The 20,628-nt window shown below is 36.7% G+C and overlaps 1 protein-coding gene across 5 annotated transcripts; it reads left to right on the forward strand.

Moving 5' to 3' along the window:
- The first annotated feature begins 10,573 nt into the window (after positions 1-10,573).
- Positions 10,574-20,513, forward strand: LOC105181455 (uncharacterized). Of its 5 annotated transcripts, none has more exons than XM_011138215.3 (15): positions 10,574-10,757; positions 10,829-10,931; positions 12,114-12,311; positions 12,459-12,821; positions 13,152-13,386; positions 13,488-13,624; positions 13,708-13,961; positions 14,122-14,304; positions 16,455-16,651; positions 16,733-16,807; positions 16,917-17,190; positions 17,818-17,958; positions 18,048-18,334; positions 18,479-18,571; positions 19,022-20,513. In XM_011138215.3, exons 3-15 carry the CDS (start codon positions 12,118-12,120, stop codon positions 19,133-19,135), a joined length of 2,547 nt encoding a protein of 848 aa, XP_011136517.1. In that variant the 5' UTR covers positions 10,574-10,757; positions 10,829-10,931; positions 12,114-12,117; the 3' UTR covers positions 19,136-20,513. The 5 variants fall into 5 exon arrangements, with proteins under 5 accessions (XP_011136517.1, XP_019696134.1, XP_011136518.1 ...); XM_019840575.2 differs by having other exon boundaries at positions 10,581-10,718; XM_011138216.3 differs by lacking the exons at positions 10,574-10,757; positions 10,829-10,931 and adding an exon at positions 11,116-11,380.
- The last annotated feature ends 115 nt before the right edge of the window (positions 20,514-20,628 follow it).

Here is a 20,628-nt window from a genome sequence, read left to right on the forward strand (position 1 = left end):
AATTAGATCTATAATTAGATATACTTATTTTATATTAAATTGTGTTTCATTTTAATAAAAAAATTATACAAGCATTTACTTGAAATTTCTAGAATAGACATAATAAAACATTAATTTCTTTTATATTAAATATATGATGGTAATATTATGTATGAAATATTTATTTACCACATACAGCTGCAGTAGAATCTGACAGTGGCTTATATATAATGGTTCCATCTTCAATATTACAAAATAAATTTATTCTATTAATTTTTTAGAACATAAATATTCAAATGAAAATGATTATACATGACATTTTTACCCATCATAGTATATTTCTTATATCAGTATAACATAGCTCCATATTGTATATAAATATGTTACTTATATTGCGTATTGTATTGTTGTGTCCGAACCACAAGGTTTGTGGCGGCGTCCGTTGTCCGTGAGCCTTAGGCATCTGATTTTGACAACTGAACAAAGATTGTCTGGACGACGGAAAATCGATAAAAAGAAAACAACAACAGCTGACAGAGAGTCTCCGGCAAGCTGTCATTGTGGACAGACGCGAGAATTATAGATCAGAGAATTATTCTTATTTAAAGCTTGAGTGAGCTGCGCTGTAAATAGTAAAGCTTGTTATTCTTATGCGAATATTTTCATTTACCTGAATGCGAGTGCGAGAGTGAGCGTAACATTTTGGGGGCTCGTCTGGGATAAACATGTTATCCCTGAGATTCGTGTGTGGAAAAGAAAAAGTTTATGGCTCAACGAGGTCCGAGAAAGCGACAACACGTCACCGAAACTTCAGAAATGGAGGCAAGAACGTTGGCTTTCCTGACAGAGGCAGCTACAATTGACAGTCTTATGAGGGAGTTGCAACGTTTTCAGGCAGAGAGAGAGAGAGAGCAGGATCGACGAGAGATCTTGGAGCTTCGGAGACAAACAGTTGCAAGCGGGGAACCCTCACAGATAAATCCTTCCAGAAATATTTCTTTTCCCGAAATAAAAATCAAACCCGATACTTATGACGGAGCGGTTCCGTTGTGCGAGTTTCTTTAATAGTTTGAAATAATTGCGCGGGCTAATTCGTGGAGCGACTTGGAGAAATCAATACAGTTGGCTGCTCACTTACGCGGAAAAGCGTGTTCGATGTTAGATTCCTGGGGCGAGGGAATGACTTATTTTGAATTAAAAAGCAGATTGGAATTAAGATTTGGTGAAAGGGAAAATTTTCAAAACTCTTATACTCAATTCTCTAATCGTAAGCAAAAGCCGGGAGAGGATTTTGCTACATTTGGAGGGGAATTAGAAAGATTGACTCGTTCAGCCTATCCTGAGTGTTCGGCGAAGATTCGGGACAAAATTTCGTGCGCGCAATTCATCGTGGCATTGTCCGATGGTTTTATAAAGCGGACATTGCAGTTGGAAAATGTAACATCCTTAAAATCCGCGATTGAACGTGCAATAACAATTCAGATAATCCAAGAAACGAGTTTTCTTCAGGGAAACAATAAATTTAGAAAAAAAAATTTTGAGCCGTTTCGAAAACTGGGTTATAACGATACGCGAGAAAATTTCTTTCGAAGAACGGAAAATAGGAAAAATTTCGGAAAAGGAAATTCCGGAAAGACGATTTTGAGGGAAAAAACGCGTTCAAAAGATTTCGGTAATTTGCGTCGAAGAAAGGATTTGAATTTCATCAATAATAAAAGAGATTGTTGGGATTGCGGGGGGCAAGGATATTTTCGGGCGGAATGCCCGGCGTTTAAAAAAAGTGAGCAGTTAAACTAGGTTTTGCTGAGTTATCCGGGGTCGATTCGGCAAAGGAGATCCCGGATCTTAAGAATAAATTTAGTGTAAGACGAATGAATTTTCCGACGTTTACTTATTCGAGAAAATTAAATGGAAAACATTGTTCTTTTAAAATTGATACGGGCTCAGATGTGTCCGTTATTAATGGAAAATTTGTTGAGACTGGTAAGAAAAGTGAGATGGAAAGTTATGTAGATTTAGTTTATCCGACTGGGGAAAAGGTTCCGGTACGTTCGTAGGTTTTTGTAAAGGTTGAATTAGGGAAATTTTCTTTGAAAATGTCCATGTTTGTTGTAGAGATGGCGGATGATTGCCTTTTAGGAATTGATTTCTTAATAAAGACAAATGCGGAATCTAGCATTCGAGAGGCTTTAGGAATTTCGCAGTTGAATAAGAAAATTATTACTTGTGCAAAGATTAAGGAGGATAAAGAACAAACACCGGAGAGACTGCAGTCTTTTCTCTCACGGCATTCTGAAAAGTTGAATGATCTTCAGAAAGAAAAGTTGGTCGAAGTTATTTCTGATTTCAAGGACATATTTTCAAAAACGATCTCAGCCGGAAATTGTGATGAGGGAAAACATTGAATTGATTTATTGGATAACCGGCCGATTAAGCAGAATCCGCGACGAATTCCATTAAAGTTAGGAGCAGAAGCTGAAAAGTTCATTGAGGAGATGCGAGAAAAGGGAGTTATTGAAGAGTCACGTAGTCCTTGGCTTTCGCCTGTGGTCTTGACTAAAAAGAAAGATGCGTCATGCAGATTCTGGATTATCGACGTCTCAGTGCAGTCAACATCAAAGATTCTTATCCATTACCAAGGATGGATGATTTGCTTGAGCGGTTATCAGGAAACATGTAGTTTTCGACGATCGATCTGAAAAGCGGATATTGGCAAGTGAAGCTTCGAGATGAGGATAAAGAGAAGACAGCTTTCTCTATCGGAAAAGGATTGTAGCAGTTTATTGTTATGCCATTCGGGTTATGCAATGCACCAGCAACTTTTGAGCGAATGATGGAGAGAATTTTACATGGGTTTTTATTTAAAATTTGTCTGGTTTATCTTGATGATGTAATTGTTTTTAGTCCAAGTTTTTAGTCCCCATGTCAGGGGATGTTGGAAAATTTACGTCTGGTATTTTCAAGATTACAAAAAGCAAAATTGAAGATCAATCCTAATAAATGTATTTTGTTTAGTAAAAGTGTAACCTTTCTTGGTCATGTAATTTCCGGAGAGGGGGTGATGACGAATCCTCAAAAGACCTCTGCAGTGGCGAAATGGCCTATTCCCACGACTAAAAAGCAAGTTCGAAGTTTTCTTGGTTTTTGTTCCTATTATCGAAGGTTTGTTAAGGGGTTTTCGTTGATAGCAAAACCCTTGTTTGTTCTAACAGAGAATTTGACTAAGTTTTTATGGACTAAACAATGCCAGCATTTTGAGAATTTAAAGCAAGCATTGACTACTCCTCCTATTCTTTCTTTTCCTTTGGAGAATATGGAATTTATTCTTGATACTGATGCCTCAGGCCATGGGATCGGTGCTGTTCTGTCACAAGTTCAGTTCGGAACTGAGAAGGTGCTATTATAGCCGTGTGTTGAGCAAAACAGAGCGAAATTATTGTGTGATGTGACGGGAAATATTAGCTATAGTTGATTCTTTAAAATCTTTCCATCACTATCTTTATGGACAAAAGTTTGTTATTCGAACGGATCATCAATCCGTGAAATGGTTGCTGTCATTTAAAAATTTAGAAGGGCAATTGGCTCGATGGATTGAAAAGATGCAACAATACAATTTTGAGATTGTTTATCGGAAGGGAAGCGCAAATAAAAATGCTGACTTTCTCGTCGACCTTGTGAAGAAAGTCTTTGCAGTTATTGTAAGAGAGTGGAATCAAAAGAATCCATGAATGACAAAGAAGTATTAGGACGAATAACTTTTGGAGAAGGAAATTCTTTTAACTGGAGGAAAGAACAACTGGAAGATCCTTGTATTTCTTTTATTTTACTTGGAAAAGAACAACAACGGCGATCGCTCTGGCAAACTGTTTCTCCAAATAGTATTTCTGCGAAAATTTATTGGTCTTATTGGGATTTGTTGGTCCTTAAGGATGGGATCCTTTATAAAAAGTGAGAGAGTCCGAATTTAAAAACGCATGTTCTTCAAGTGATTGTTCCTCGGAATAGGGTTAAGGAAATTCTTGAGGAAGCTCACGATTCTCCATCTGGTGGACATTTCGGAGTCAATAAAACTTTGGATAGGATTCGGAAGAGATTTTATTGGGCAACTTGTAAGAAAGATGTTGAGAACTGGTGTAAATCTTGTAAAATTTGTATTGCAAAGAAGGGTCCTGCTGATAAGGGGAAGTCCCCTTTGCAGATTTATAATGTCGGGTTACCAATGGAGAGACTTCAAATGGATATTCTTGGACCACTTCCTACTACCTTTTCAGGAAATAGGTATTTATTGGTGATTGTGGATTGTTTCACCAAATGGGTCGAAGCTTTTCCTGTCAATATGAGAGCTTCTACTGTGGCGGATGTGTTCGTGAAACAATTTGTTTCAAGGCATGGGGTGCCTCTTGAACTCCATACAGACCAAGGCAGAAGTTTTGAATCTCGGTTGTTCCAGGAAATTTCGAGGTTGTTAGGAATTAAAAAGACACGTACTTCTGCATTATATCCGCAGTCTGACGGTCAAGTGGAGCGGCAGCATTTCACTATTGTAAATTATTTATCAAAATTTATTTCTGAAAATGAGAAAGATTGGGATCGTTGGATACCGATGTTTCTTCTTGCATATCGTTCCTCGAAACATGAATCTACTGGGATTTCACCAGCTGAGTTATATTTTGGCCGAGAACTCAAGTTGCCATTAGATTTGTTGTGCGGAATTCCTCCTTCCAGGACAGAGATGTCAAGTGATTATTGCCAACAGCTTCGAAAAAAACTAAATACCGTTCATGAAGTTGCTAGGCAAAATTTATATCAAAAATCTTTATCTGTCAAATTTCGTTATGATCAGAATGCAAGAAAGTGTCATTTTGCCGAGGGAAGTAAAGTTTGGTTTTTTAATCCTCATCGAAGAGTAGGAAAAGCGCCGAAGCTACAGTCGCATTGGGAAGGACCTTTTGAAACTGTCAAGAAATTGAGCGATGTTGTCTATTGTATTCAGAGGTCGAAAAGGCATAGGAAGAAAATAGTTCATTCTGATAGGCTAGCTTCTTTTTGTGAAACGAACGATTTGATGTCTGTTGAAAGTCTGAGCCCAATAACAAATGTAGATTATTTATTTTTAAATAAAGAACGCTTACTCGTTCGAGTGTGTGTGTTATTTTATTTCAAGATAAAGATGGCCCATTCTCTTCTGATTCCGTCGTTTCCATCGTCAATTTTCCATCGATTATTCATGAAAGTTGCCTCCCCCACGGTTTTTGACCGTGGTTTTTCCGTGGGGCTTTGGGCGAATACCAAGGCAGGGACTCGGGATGTTCTATAAAAGAACGTTGGGTCCACGATAGTCCCCCCCCCCCTTGTCCGAAGAGGAGCCAAGGAGAAAACGGACAAAGAAGCGGAACAAGCGGATCATTTTAGAAAGGTCCTGGAGACTGATCACCTTCTAGAGGACGGGGATAGAGATGATGTTCTGAAGGCGAAGAATCAAGATCCTCAGAATCCTTGATTGAGATCAGGAATTCATGACGTCCAGTAACCTGTAGTAGTAGCTCAGGATAGGACAGAAGTCTTGAAGATCTCTGGAGTCAAAGAAGAGGATGACCTTGCCTAAGAGAATTGCCGGGACGACAATTTTTCGAAGAGGGGGAGCAGTGTTGTGTCCGAGCCACAAGGTTTGTGGCGGCGTCCGTTGTCCGTGAGCCTTAGGCATCTGATTTTGACAACTGAACAAAGATTGTCTGGATGACGGAAAATCGATAAGAAGAAAACAACAACAGCTGACAGAGGGTCTCCGGCAAGCTGTCATTGTAGACAGACGCGAGAATTGTAGATCAGAGAATTATTCTTGTTTAAAGCTTGAGTGAGCTGCGCTGTAAATAGTAAAGCTTGTTATTCTTACGCGAGTGTTTTCATTTACCTGAGTGCAAGCGCAAGTGCGAGAGTGAGCGTAATAATATATACACTAATATATATATATATATATAATATGCAACATATGTAGCATATTTATATATGTCAAATGGAGTTATATGTTATATTAATATAAAAAATATACTGTAATGTATAAAAATGTTATGTATAATAATTTTCATTTATAAATTACATGTAACATTGTGTTTACTTACCAAGTTATGGGCATAAATATTCATTTTCATCTACATAAATATATGGATAATTACAAAAACAGATGTGTTCCTCTAATTTCTCTTTTTCAATTACATTTTTGCAGTTTTATGCAAGCAAGTTGCAAGTTTTCGACAAGAAACGGAATAATTCTGCGACGGAAACACCCTACCTCCGTTTCATCGCCAGCCAATTGGAACGTCCGACAAGCTCGTCGTACGATACATGTAATATCAGCCTCAGATGAAATGAATAATTCAGCATGGAAATGGAAATGAGGAAACACAGGACAGACAAGAATCATCCGATGTAAGTCTTATGTAAGTCTCCAGGGGACATCCGAAAAAAGTAGAGATAAATAAACATGTTTATATGTTTTTAAAACAATACAAATTTAATTAAGAGAATTAAGCTGCATTACGATAGTTACGATTCTGTTATACATTTATTATTTATTATTTATTTATTCATAAATTTTATCTTCTCCATCTCCTTCTTCCTCTTCCATGTCCTTATCGACGATTTGGAAATTTCAAAATTATTAAATTAACAAAAGTTAGGGTACTATTATTGTAATATATTATTGATAGTAAATAAAGTAAAAAAGTCTAATACTATGTTTTCTTTCGACGCATAGTTAGCGAGATATCGTAAGTTAAATGTTGAAAAAGTTACCAAGTTTTCCTTAAATATCTCAAAAAATATTAAGCAAATAAAAAAATGTTTCAGACGAAAGTTGTTCAAATTAATTGATAGAAAAAGGTGATATAATAAAAGATTGGGATTTCTATTTAAGAAAATTGATGATCAATGAATATCTCGAAAGTGGCGCCAACTATAAACAAAATGCTATCGCTATCTTATGTCCCCCTTTAAGACAAACAACTTTTGTCTGAAATATTTTTCGATTTAACGCAGTGTTTTTGAGATATTTGAGTGGGTCCTTTAAAATGGGACACCCCGTATACAACAAGAGACTCTCAATAGAGTCTCCTGGAAAGTTTTTATTTAATGACGGCAGAAGCGAAAGATCGTATGTCAAAAATTGTTTTTGTTATATACCCATACAGCACAGAAAGATTGCAGCAACATTGCAGCAATCTTGTTTTGCAAGATTGTATCATTGCAACATCATTGCAAAATGTTGCTGCAATGGTGCAGCAATATTGCAGCAACATTAAAATGTTCGCTTGCAGTAATATTGCGTTGCAATGATGCAGCAATATTGCATTATAATAGCGCAGCAATATTGTACTGCAATACTGCAGCAATAATACAGCAACTTTCTGCTGTAATATTGCAATAACAATGTTATATAGTATATATGCAATAAAGTTACAGCTATTATGCCTATATATATAGATATGTGTGTGTGTGTGTGTGTGTGTGTGTGTGTGTGTGTGTGTGTAGAGTAATAGCTGTAATATACAAAATTAAACAATATAATATTATATAGCTCTAACTATAGCTCTAATATATGCAACTAAACCATTCTAAAACATGTATTCAACATTTTGTAATTATACAATTTCATATAACATAATTATGTGTTCATCTTTTTTCCACAGATACCAGCAGATGGCAAAATTGTCAGTATAACATTATTGCGATATTAAAAGTCCGCTTTTTATTACATCTAAAACGAAATATAACAATTAGGTCAATATTATATTTTGCTATAAAAATGTAATAAAAAGCGGATATTTGAATATTGTCATAATATACTGAAGTATTTTTGTCATTTGATATCCACAAGATATCTGTAGAAATTAGCAAACAGCTATATTACGTAGGATATCATAATTGCAAGTTATTAGTTAGACTCACATACCATAGTATAGATATTATGTTAAACAGCAATCGCAGTAGTATTGTAACTATTAATAAGTCAAAATTATAACACATATATATATTTATTTATAAAAATATGTTACAACAATTAATATTAAATAAAAATTTGTTTCTTTGGTTAATATACTAAATGGTGCACATACATAATGGTGTTCGTAACAAAATATAAACATATGTATATAAAAGATAAATAAAGTGTTTTATCTACTTTGGTAGTAAAAAATAAACGAAAAACATCAAAGAACTATCAAAAATTATGGACACATATATGTAAAAGGAACACATATAAATGAAAAATATTATATTAATATTATTAATAAAACTATTAATAAAAATATTATATTAAATGATACTATCATTGTTAATCATGAGCCACCATTTCTCGAATTGTTTGCCTTGAAATCCGTACAGTCGCTTGTACAAGCCATTTCGATATATATTCCGCATAGTCGTTGTCTGTCATTGCGCTGTGGGATATACGAACAGCTTCTGAAATATATATCATTACCATATTATTATTATTTTTATCAAATTTTAAACAAGAATTAAATAGCAACTTGAATCTAAATAATGCCGTTATTTACAATATTGATCAAAATCATATTGCTTTACGGAGTAGAATAACACTTTTTTCTTTAAAATTCGTTCATTTTGTGTAAAAGCGAATCGAAATAGCTTACAGTCTAATCAATTTTCAAAGTGAAATCCGGGAAACTAAATAAATACCCAAGAGATATATAGTCTTATTGCTTACAACACCTGTTGCAGGGTGTAATCTACGTATATATTGTACTTATATAGGTCAACAAAATACAATTTCTGAGTATGGTGGTTCCAATGAGGCCTTTCAGAAAGGTTATAAGGCTCCGTCAGTTTCTCAACATACACATTTGTGTCATCTGCAACTTGACTAAATAAAATATAAAGGGACGAATTGTAATATTTTACGGAGTGAATTGCATTGCAAAACGAGATTTACATTGCCATTATATGTCGATAAGCGTTCTTTCTCGTTTGAGATGAAAATATGACTGCGATCTAGATCAGTTTGATCGAAAGACGTTACAATACGTCTTTGTTACAATAACCAAATGTATTTACATATCTCTTTTCTCCAGCTACGTAACAAACACTGTAAGGAGATTCTAACTTCCAGCTAGAGAGCCTCAAAGGGAGAGAGTGGCAAACTGATCACGTGACCAGGTCTCTGCTGATTCGATGGAGGTATAAGGTCTTCTTCACCAATTAGAATATTCCCATACAGCACAGCACCGTTGCAGCAACATTGCAGGAACGTTGTTTTGCAAGATTGCAACATTGCAGAAACGATGCGAAATGTTGCTGCAATGTTGCTGCAATCTTGCAGCAAAGGTAAAATGTCCGCTTGCAGTAATATTGCAATGAAATATTGCAATAACATTGCAGTGTAAGATTGCAGCAACATTTGTATTATAATTTGTATGCAATAATGCTTTATATATACAGGGTGTCTTAAAAATACCGGAACCCCCGGATAACTTTGCAAGATCAAATTTTCATGAAAAACTTTAAATATAAAAGTTGTAGAAAATCGAATAACGGACTTGATGGTGACCTTGAATTTAACCTTGACCATGACCTTCAAGGTCATTTGGAGGTGAACTTGCGTTTATTAAACAGGAACCTTTATTTTTTATTACACTGTTTTTTGTTACCAATTAATTTAAAGAACTTTTGTCTAAGCCATTTTTTTATTTGCCTAATGTTTTTTGAGATATTTGAGGAAAACTTTGCGTAGAGCTAACGAGAGGAACGAAAATGTCCTCTTCCATATAGCAATATCTCATATAATTTTTTAATAATATCCGCAATTTGAAGTGTTGCCACAACATTGCAGATATAATAATGCAAAATATTGTTTTTGCAACATCTCTGCAATATTGCACTGCAATGTGCAATGTTGCAACATTGCAGCAATATTGCTGCAATTGTCTGTGCTGTATGGATATTTTCCACTCTTTTAGCCGTCTTAGCGTCGAATTATTCTTCTTCTTAATAACAGTATGCTTCTATGTATACTCTTATACTTCACTTTCTATACTTTGCATAACGTATCATATACGTTTCGAGAGAAACGGATGGTATTACCCATTCGTTGCGTTGCGAATGATAATTTGCGTATACGTTTCACTACTTGCGACTGTCAAGAATACGGTTTTAGGGATTTCCATTGCGATTAGTCGAGACTTGCCATTTACGTATACGCAAGTAGTTCAAGAATAGGGCCCCTGACTTCGTTCTGTCTCTATTTACGGACCTTGGTCACCGGTATACCCAGTATACCCGTATTGCATTGTAAAAAGTTGGCATACGAACCAAAATTTAGCTTGCACAGGGCAGGTTGTTCCAACTCCTTGGTAAGCTAACTGATAGTTAAATCATATGTCTGTCTTTGTCTAAATTGAAAGAAAAACGAAGATCAACATATGGTTTAACTATCTAGTTGACCAAGCTTACCAAGAAGCTAAAAGAACCGGCCTACATTCCTATAAAACTTCATCCCTGTAGATAAAGTTGGTAACGTCATACGTACCGACAGTTGATAATCTCACAAAAGTGAGTCCATAGTGAGTAACGCAAATTGTCGCAAGGCCAAATGTTTTTAACGGTCTCGCAGATGCCCTTATCGAATACTCATGCAACTTTCGCGGCGCGGATTTGCACGACAGTTTTCCTCCAGTGTGAGAGAATATCGTACAGACATCCACGGATGTGAAAGTATCCGCGTCAAAGTACGTCCGACCTCACGCGGAAGATTCACAGAACATACCGTATGCTCGAAATTTACATTCATTTACAAATTATGTATTTCACACGTTAGAAATTACGCGTCTCCTTGCAGAGTGATGACCAAGTCTCCCGAAAGCTAGTGAAGAATCTCTCGGGTCGCACGTTTCTTCTTGCACCCACGTAGCACGCTAAAACGTGCCTCAGATGAATTAACGGTAAGCCGAAAAAGATCACGCAAACATATCTGATTCGTGCTTTTTTCCTCGCAGCTGTGCTTGACGAGTCCCCCTTGATAGAGAGAATTACGAGAGAGTATGAATCATCATAAACCGCGCGCGCGCGCGTTGCATATGCATTCTCAATCACGCACACAAGCGAGAAAGAGAGGAGAGAGAGGGGGGAGAGAGAGAGAAAGAAGTCGAGTCGAGCGAAAAACTTGGTCGCTCCTTGCGCGTGACGGAGTCGTGGGTCCGATATGCGCGATTAGTAGTGCGAATGAATGTGCGTATATCGCTGAGCGCGCAGCCAGGGAAAACACAATCTTGTAGTGTCCGCAAAGTCTGCGAATTTTTTCATCAAGACGTGTGTCATATTGTGCGTGGTCGTGTTGCGTATTGCGCAACGCGCGCAAAACTCGTGCGTCCCGTTAGCGCGGAAACGTACGGTGAGTTTTCTATAAATAGCGGTTTAGCATATTTCTCCTTGGTGGATTTGCGCACGCCAAGCGCTTAGATTGTTTCTCGACTTGTGTGAGGAGTAAGAGAGAGAGAGAGAGAGAGAGTGTGTGTGAAAAAGAGTGAGTGAGAGAGAAAGAGAGAGAAGATACGAGTAGTAGTAGTGTAGTAGTACATCGTAGATTCTTTCGAGATGCTGAACTATTCCGACAATCGGCTTTTTCACGAGTGTTATAGTCGTATCGTGCGAGGCTCGAACGAGGAAAGACGCTCTGCCGATGATTGGGCGGGTGTCAAAGGGAGAGCTATGTGAATGAGACTGCATTCGCGATCGGTCAGTGAATGATAAAACGTGGTCTTTCCATTTGCCGCGACGATTAAAGCTGATCTTGATGAGTGAGAGAGCGCGCGTTATCTTGGCCTATGTGTAAACTCCAACAGTTTGGGCGAAATCGTGTTTAAGTGGGGAGGAGAAAGACTAGAAATAGGAATCCAGTGTGGAAAGGACCGTGCGGGGCCGTGTCCCTCGGGGAGAGGATTATTTTTAGCCGTAGTTAGGCATATACTCGCCAGCAATTCTGTGTTGCTTTACTGAAAGTAAGATAAATAATCTTTGACCGTGTTAACCTATGACCAAATCGCGAAGTTAGTCTTCAGGGTTACGTAGCTACCTCGACACTTTGACTTACCTAACTCGCCTTGGTATATTTCGTTTCTTTACAGGAAAATGGAAAACGAGCAACATCACTATGAGCTGCGCAGCGGGAGCAGGTCACGTTCGCACACTCCCATGGTCCCAAACCGTCCTTTACCAGACTTGGAGGTAACAGAACATCATTATGATCTCAGAAATAGGAGTCGAGAAAGATCCCATACACCTGGAGAAGTAACGAGTAGCAGGAGATCTGGCTCCAGATCACTGTGAGTAGCTACTTCAAGTCTGAAAATATTTGGGCCATTAATATAAAATTACAGTGTCTGAAATATATATAACCAAGTTATATATTTATATATTAATTGCATTTTTATATATTTATATGTTGAATTTTTATTTGATTTAAACAATAGAACTGGAAGTAGTAGTAAAATGCATGAAAAGAACATGGAAACAATAGAGGAAAGCAAGGAAGGATCCGTGATAGAAAGCGTAACAGATAATCAGAGCACAAAGTCAGAGAGTTCAATTATAATCCCAAGGAAGGCTGAGCGACGGTCAGAGCGCCAAAGAGCTAAGCGGCAAATATTTGTCAATGGTCAGAGTGAAAGTAAGGAGGACATATCTGATCAGAAGATTGAGCTGAAGCGCAAAAGTATCACACCACGCAGGATACTTACTAGTGACTATTCATCTGAAGAGGGAGAAAGAGAAGATCTTCCGAGTAGACCAGGTTCTGCTTATGAGATTTACAAACAAGCTGGTGAATGGTGGAAGTATGTACATTTTGGATTTAATCATATGTCACATATTCTTTTAATTATATAAGAGAAAATTCATAATTTCTCTCACTAATTTGACTAACATGGCCAATATTTTTCTACCTGTTTCTACATCCTACTCAACTCTACGAATCTTATATTTTGAAGTTAAAATTCTTTTGCTGAAGAAGAAATGTTTGTAAACAATAATAACTCCAATTGTTGATATTGATAACTTTGAGATTAGTTAAAAGAGATCAAATAATAGGGAGAGTGTAAAAAATGCAGGAAGCTTGTATTTACAAATGATTATCTGAACGTTTGAATATGTTTGAATTGTTTCAGCGTCTTTCCAAAAACAGACTATACATATTCGCAAGCATCACAATGCCGTTATGAAATAGCTCCTGGTGTGCTAGCGATGCCTAACATGTCTAGACGACCTATACACATGGATGACAGTGGAAATAATTTCATATCTCAAAATTCCAGTCAAGCTTCACGAAGAACAACAGAAAGTGGATTCAGCGACACTGTGGACACTGTTGATTTGAAGGAAACAGGTTCCCTGCTCCGTTCAGTAAGCTCGTTTACTGCAGTATATTATTATATCGTTTTCTGTTGATAACATTTTCGTATATTTGTATCGTAAACTATGATTTTATTTCTTAAATCTTATAGTCCGAAGATATTTTGCGTATGCATACATCAGATTCTGCAAGAAGATCGACTATGTATAAAAAAACACATGTAGAACAATATATGAGTCACAAGGAAGTAGTTTATACCGATTCTGGAAGTCCGAGTCTTCGGCAAAGGTTTTATATACTTTGTTTAATTTTTAAAACAATTGAAACTTATTGCAAAAAGAAGAAGGTGGAATAATGATGTTTCCCAACAGATATTCTTGGTTTAGTACTCCTCCAAAATATACTGATATATATAACACATCTCAATATGATTCTGATATTGACTTTGATGGAGCTGTAACATCGTCAATGGCTAAGACTAACCAAAGATGGAAAATCGTGCAGTGGTTCACATATTTCACAACTTTCGTTGCCGTATGGTTCAGGAAGACCGTCGAATTCCTCAAGTTTCGTAACGATAAGAGAAACATATATCATGATGCACAAACTTATCGCTATTTTCAAGGTACAATCGATATTTAATAATATTAAATATAATGATATATATGAACTTTACACAGCTGAATATTTTATGATTTTCCATAATATAATTCTTTATTATATTAATTTTAATATTAAGAAGATATAAAACAGCAACTACAGATTTTTTTTTTTTTATTACCTAGAATCTAAATGGAGCACATTGCAGAAAACGGTGGAACGTTATCTACGCAACATATATTTCTTCATCGCCAGATTATTTCTTTTTGATGCTTGGCTGCTGAGCCAGTTTACCGGCGTTAGGAAATGGCTGCAAGAAAGAACACCGAAGATTTTTTGGATTGCTCTTATACCGCTATTCCTGCTTGGTGAGTCTTCAACTGTGTTGCTCAAGAAATTTGCATACCAAATAAAAACGAGAAAAAATGTGAAAGAAAACTAAGCGACTCCGGACTCCGTTTTCACTGATCCATACGATATCTAAACCAATCATCCAATCACAAGACCAATGTCGTTCACGGGACAGCACAAGAAAGGCGCGCAAACCTACCCTGGCCTTCGTCTTCTTTTTGTTTCAGGGGCTTACATCGCGCAGGAGTATTTCTTTACCTGCGTGGACGCTCTGCGCAATGTCCAAAACGGTGTCACTGAGACGACTTATCACATCTTTAACGATATTCCTACCAACCTAACATCTCTTGACTATGAGTTATTCACAAAATACATTGCAAATCTTAAAAATTACACCATGCACCTTTTACCCAGTGTGAACGTGTCTTTGCCTGAAATGCCTCCCATTGGATGGAACATAACGTGGTGATTAATTGAAAAACTGGTTTAGGAGATATAGCAATATATAATCACAAAGAAAAAAAATATATATATATATACATACATATCTTATAAAGCATATCTTTTTTAATTCAAGTGAAATGGATGGAGGTGGTATTGAACGTTTATATCTTTTCGTAATGACCAAAGTAGTTTAATGTGATATATCGCATAGGACTGTAAAGCTGTTTATCCAAAAATCGTCATCATATAATTCGATTATACAATGGGAAGCGATTATTAAGTATATGATGGGAAGCAATTATTTTTGTAAACATGCCTCAACTTTTATCGTATGACGTGTACCTCTTTCGTCCATTTATCCTTTAAATTAATATTCGAATGTGATTGCTAATCATTGTATTTTCTTTGGTTTGCTCGATGACAAAGGCAGTATATAGTAATATCATTGTTTTATAATCACAAAGTTTCAATAGTTATCTGAATTTAAATTACCTACTTGTGGTTTTTCACAAATCACATGCAATTGAATGTAGTTTCTGTCAATATCAATTAAGAAATATGGTGCTAATACATTTTTTAAAGATTCTATTTTTGTGATTTTTATATTTTGTGCATTTGAATCAGTTAACAAAATATCTTCTATATACATGTACCAATGTTACTGTCAGTTAACGCTTTATTATTGTTTTGTTGTACTAATGAACTAATATGTAATGTTGTGTGAAGATATATTTATATCTATATGTTATACTTCTCTATATATTCTCTATATATACATATAATTATATTTATACATCTATACACTATTTTAGGATATAGCTGATCATACTAGTTCACATCGAATAGTCATTTTTCTGTTATACATGTCGTATATATTCTATAAGATATTTTATGTCTACTACACACAAATAAACACAAGTGTGTTTAATTCGTTTTTACTTAATGGAAATCACACGCAATTCATAAGCAATTGATCATTGTAGAATCGGATGCAATTTACCATTTTTTTCAGTTAACCACCACATTTGCTATTTTCTTTCTTTTTTTATAAATTTTAAAGATATAATAATGCGATAATATGATAATATATATTTTGGTATAATAACTGTAATAACTGTCGAGATAAAGCTGTCGTTAAATTAATATGTCTGTATTATACAAAAAGCACGTTCATGCTTAATAAAATATTTTTCATGTGTACGGTATTAGTAGTCCCTCAACGAAAACAAAGTCCGTTAGAGTGATATAGCGTCATAGTGTCACGAGACCGAATATTTCTTTTCTTTTACTCCAATCTCTGTAAAAAGCGAAAAGTAAAATTTTACGATGGGAGAAGGATAGAAGGAGGATCACTCTACTGGGTGTTAAAATGTCGGAGTGTGTTGTGTGCTTGAGAAACGTGGAACGGTGATTGCGATCAATCGTCATCGAAACGGTGAGTTCCTTCGTCTGTCCTTCTCTCAGTTACCATATTGTATAATAGTTGTACAATAGTTCCATTGAACAAATTGCATTATAGTTACGCCGTGCAATCGGTGTACCTGCCATGGAAATCTAAGATGTCACACCTTTGATCATAAATTGAGCAATTGGACAATCAGTTGGTATTGCATTTTGTATTGTAACACTGTATCTCAATACAGTAACAGGAGAAGGAGATCAGATTTCTTTCAACACCGCAAGTATTCGCAAGTATTTATAAATAATATGAAATGCATTCCAGGTTGTTGGTGCATGGCAGAATATTTATCACTTTTTCCTGCCATTACCAATGTGCCAGAGACAACGACGGAAAAAGTATTACCTAATATACAATGGAAGAACCGTGAGAGTAGGAAAGTTGGAGAGAAATTGGTTGATAACGATGGGACCTTGATCGATAGGGTAGCGACGCTCGAAAAGGAACAAATATATCAGATGGTACAAATTGATACTTTCACATTTACTTCACTTTTACATCTTGTTTGATAGTCTACTTCAAATTTGCATACGTATGTGCAGGAATACCTCATGAACGTTACTCAAATTTTGGAGGACTACAAACGGAGCGACGTTGATTTTCAAAAAAAATACAACGTAAGTCAAACATTTTATTATTGTTTCTTGATGAGAAAGAGACCAAAGTACTGACGGTTTAAACGATTGTTATGAGGCAGTTTTACGAATTCTCCGATATTCCTTTCAGGACAAAATCACCCATGTAGCAAATAAACTGGATATTAGTGAATTGAGCAACGTACTGAACAATGAACTAAAAATCATTAGACACGAATTTGAGAAACTGCATAATCTGTACGCGGAGTTGAAATCTTGTTGTAATGCTAACAAAGAGGTAATCGCGAATGTGGACACCGAGGAACACGTGGAGAAGATTTTATCCGGCTATTTCCCACCTGGAACTTCGAAGGAGGATTTGGCGAAGAACATTCAGAGGATACTCGCGTCTCGTGGCGGAGCAGGTTTGACGATGAGATGAGAATCTCGTAAATCTTCTAAAATAACATTAGATCTGTTCCTTGTAGCTGAATTAGGTCACGCTTTTTTTTCCTACGGAATAAACCAAGTATATCAGACGTTCGCTATTTGTATAGCGTTTTTTTTTTAATGAAAATTGTTTTAGCAAAGATGTAATATCGATAGTTTCCGAGAAATAAGGGATCGAACGAGGCTTTTCACCGAATATTAAGTTTTCGCTAAGCAAATGGATAATAAAATTATTTTGTCCGAACGGATTTTTTATTTTATGTTTGGCTTCAAACAATTTGTATTGTGTTGAAAATTGAAAAGTTACTACAAATAACAACCATTCTTTTTAAAAAAGCATTTTTTTCCAATGGAATACATTGGAAACGAATGGAACAACGTTCTAATGCAGCATTGATGTACTTAAAGAAAACAGATCTACTATTTATCGCGTTTAAAGAAATACTGAGCAGCAAAAGCAATTCTATACAACTAAACAAAAAAATATTAATGAAAGCTGCATTAAATCGATATCTAGCATCCCTTCAAATTCGAATTTCATAAACCTGCTTTTGCTATTGTACATTACTGAGTGACAATAGATATTATGCATACATCTACAGATCGGGCGGTCTTGAGCAACAATGCCGACGATACGAGTGTTTCCATCTCGGAGGAGCACGTTCGCAAGATAGTGAAGGAGATCCTACGGATATATGATGCGGACAAAACGGGTCAAGTAGATTATGCTCTGGAGTCGGCAGGTATTGTAATCTGGTCGACCAGTGTCCAGTGTAGCGACTACAGCAAGCGATCGATAGTATAAATAGAAGAGCATGTCACGCGTTTGCAGGTGGTCAGATTATTAGTACGCGGTGCACCCAGAGATACGACATAAAGTCCCGAGCCTTCAGCCTATTCGGCTTCACGCTGTACTACGAGAGCAATAACCCACGGACGGTGATACAAGGGAACGCGCTGCAACCCGGTGCCTGTTGGGCGTTCCAAGATTTCCCCGGATACCTCCTAATACAATTGCGCTGCGTTATTTACGTAACCGGTTTTACTTTGGAACACGTTTCCAGTCTGATCTTGCCGAACGAGAACATGTCGAGCGCGCCCAAAAAGTTCGACGTTTGGGTACGTAGAATTATCGTTCTTGCCTGCCAGAGCGTCTCTGTTCTTTACAGGACAGTTCTACATTGACATGTCCTAGTTTGAAGTTATAACTTAGGCGTTATATCTTCATCGCTTTTATCTATTTATCTTTGTTCTTCTTCCCAGGGTTTGACAGACGAGAATGATCCTGAGCCTATGAGGTTCGGTGACTATGAATTTACATATTCCGAAGACAACTTGCAGTATTTCCCGGTGCAGGTAAAATTACTTGAATTTATTGATAAGAGTAATCTCCAGGGTGCCAACATTATCGAACAAATTCGTCATGATCTTGCGAGCTTTGACGAGAAAAGTAACTCGTTATCGTTAAGAAGTAAAGAATTATTACAATTTTCATTATTTCATTATTACACCAGATTTTGTTGTAGACCTTTTCTAGTATTTGCTTCTGTCTATTTTTCGCACACATGTTTTCTACGTGTGCAAAATACAAGTGTAGAAGTAACGTCGATCTTTTGTTACCGTTAGTAATAAAAAAGGGATAACATCCCAAACCAAAAATTTAATGTTAACTCAATGTTTACTTAAAAAAGTAACGGTAAAGGACAAGTTACTTTTCTCAGTTCTGCTTATCATTGTCATTTTATCGTCATGAATAGAATTTTTACACGTTATTAACGTTGCAACAATCTACTATTTCTCACACAGAATACGGAGATCAAGAGACCGTATGAATTCATTGAATTGAGGATACACAGCAATCACGGGCAGCTGGACTACACGTGTCTGTATAGGTTCCGCGTCCATGGGAGACCGGCTTAGAGATATCACTCTGATAACGCGTGATAAGGTTCCTTATTTATAAGAACGTTCGAGCAAATTCTTTAGCGAACGAATCACACAATTGTCCTTTGATATGTGCCTTCAACTACCGTTTAATATTTTGAGCTTTAGCTCGACATCCGGTGTGACTTACTCCTAGCACCTGCATCTGTATGTGAATTAGATTAAATATTTAACATTTTTGTAACAAGTAAAACCGCCGTAAAACACGAGCAATAAATCGCCGACATCCGAATGCTTACGCGTACGACGGTATCTTTCGCCGTTACGGCTGTTACCGATGAAAACGCACCGAAACGCTGTATGCACACTATAAATTATGAATCAATACCGGTGCCGATAATTTATATTGATTTATACTGTTTGGCTAGGCTGCACAGTTAACCTGAGGGGATCGCGATTGCTAATGAGATTGTCGATGAATGTTGACCCGATGGTATATTCCAAAAATACCGCCTCTGTATAAATCGATGCCTGTATTATGGCCTTGCTAGTTTAGTTAAGTAAAGTGCATTAAAAGAAAGAAAAGAAAAGAAGCAGTCTTACGTAACTCTCGGTGCGAGAGAGAGAGAGAGAGAGAGAGAGAGAGAGAGAGAGAGAGAGAGAGGGAGAAGGAGGGAGGGAGAGAGAGGAAAATATAATTTTTGCAAAAATGTCTCGAGGAAGAAAGGGAGAGAAAATGTGTTCGAATGGTCATTTGTCACGTAACACCAATCCGGCAGCGTCTCACGTGTAAGACTGACACTTTAAAAGTTACCCCAAAGCAAAGTGTGAGTCATAATACTTGTAATAACGCGACAGTACAAATTCTAAGGAACAGTAATTAATTAATTACAGAGTTAAGGATCATATAGAATTAATTGATCGTAGTCTAAGCGCGTGTGCCACGCCGCGGGCGGTTTTCTTACGTCTTAAGTCGAATAAAACGTAAAAGCCTTTCCCTTGTGAGAGCTTAACGTTCTCGACGATGTGCGGCGCTAATATATCCCGATTGTGTACATATATTAGGTATATCTTCGATGAGTTTGTCGCATATGTTTTCCTCTTCAATCTCGGCTATTTTTACAACGACACGTTTTTACACGTTCTTTTAAATCGCGATGCGTGTTCACACTGCGACAACGCTGACGAATGCCCGGCAAAATCTATTTGTGACTACGATTTCGCCTGCGTATTCGAGAGCGAATATGCGCGTCTTTTGCTTCATAGTACTTAATGTCGTGAGAGATGCCGGTGGATTAAGCCGTTGAGAACACGCTCGATTTTAGCTACATCGAGAGATGCGACCGTTTTTACCATCCTCGTATGTGTTAATAGGATTTTTACATTTGCCAATAAAAAATCACATTACACTTAGCATGCTTCCGGGTTCTTTGTCAAGTCTGTTTTTAGTTTGGTTGAACTAGATTGCACTTTTTGTCTTTTGAATGAAGCTGGAGTATGATAAAATATGTAGAGTTTACGACTGAGCG

The sequence above is a fragment of the Harpegnathos saltator genome, unplaced genomic scaffold (genome assembly GCF_003227715.2).
Source record: "Harpegnathos saltator strain DR-91 unplaced genomic scaffold, Hsal_v8.6 scaffold779, whole genome shotgun sequence".
NCBI classification, from domain to species: Eukaryota; Metazoa; Arthropoda; class Insecta; order Hymenoptera; family Formicidae; genus Harpegnathos; species Harpegnathos saltator.

Bases quoted from the DNA above. Each gene is read 5' to 3' on its own strand.
- LOC105181455 (XM_011138215.3), top strand. From the start codon at position 12,118: ATGGAAAACGAGCAACATCACTATGAGCTGCGCAGCGGGAGCAGGTCA. The intron at 13,625-13,707 runs GTTTTATATACT...GTTTCCCAACAG, and splicing joins AGTCCGAGTCTTCGGCAAAG to ATATTCTTGGTTTAGTACTC. The intron at 16,652-16,732 runs GTACAAATTGAT...ACGTATGTGCAG, and splicing joins AGGAACAAATATATCAGATG to GAATACCTCATGAACGTTAC.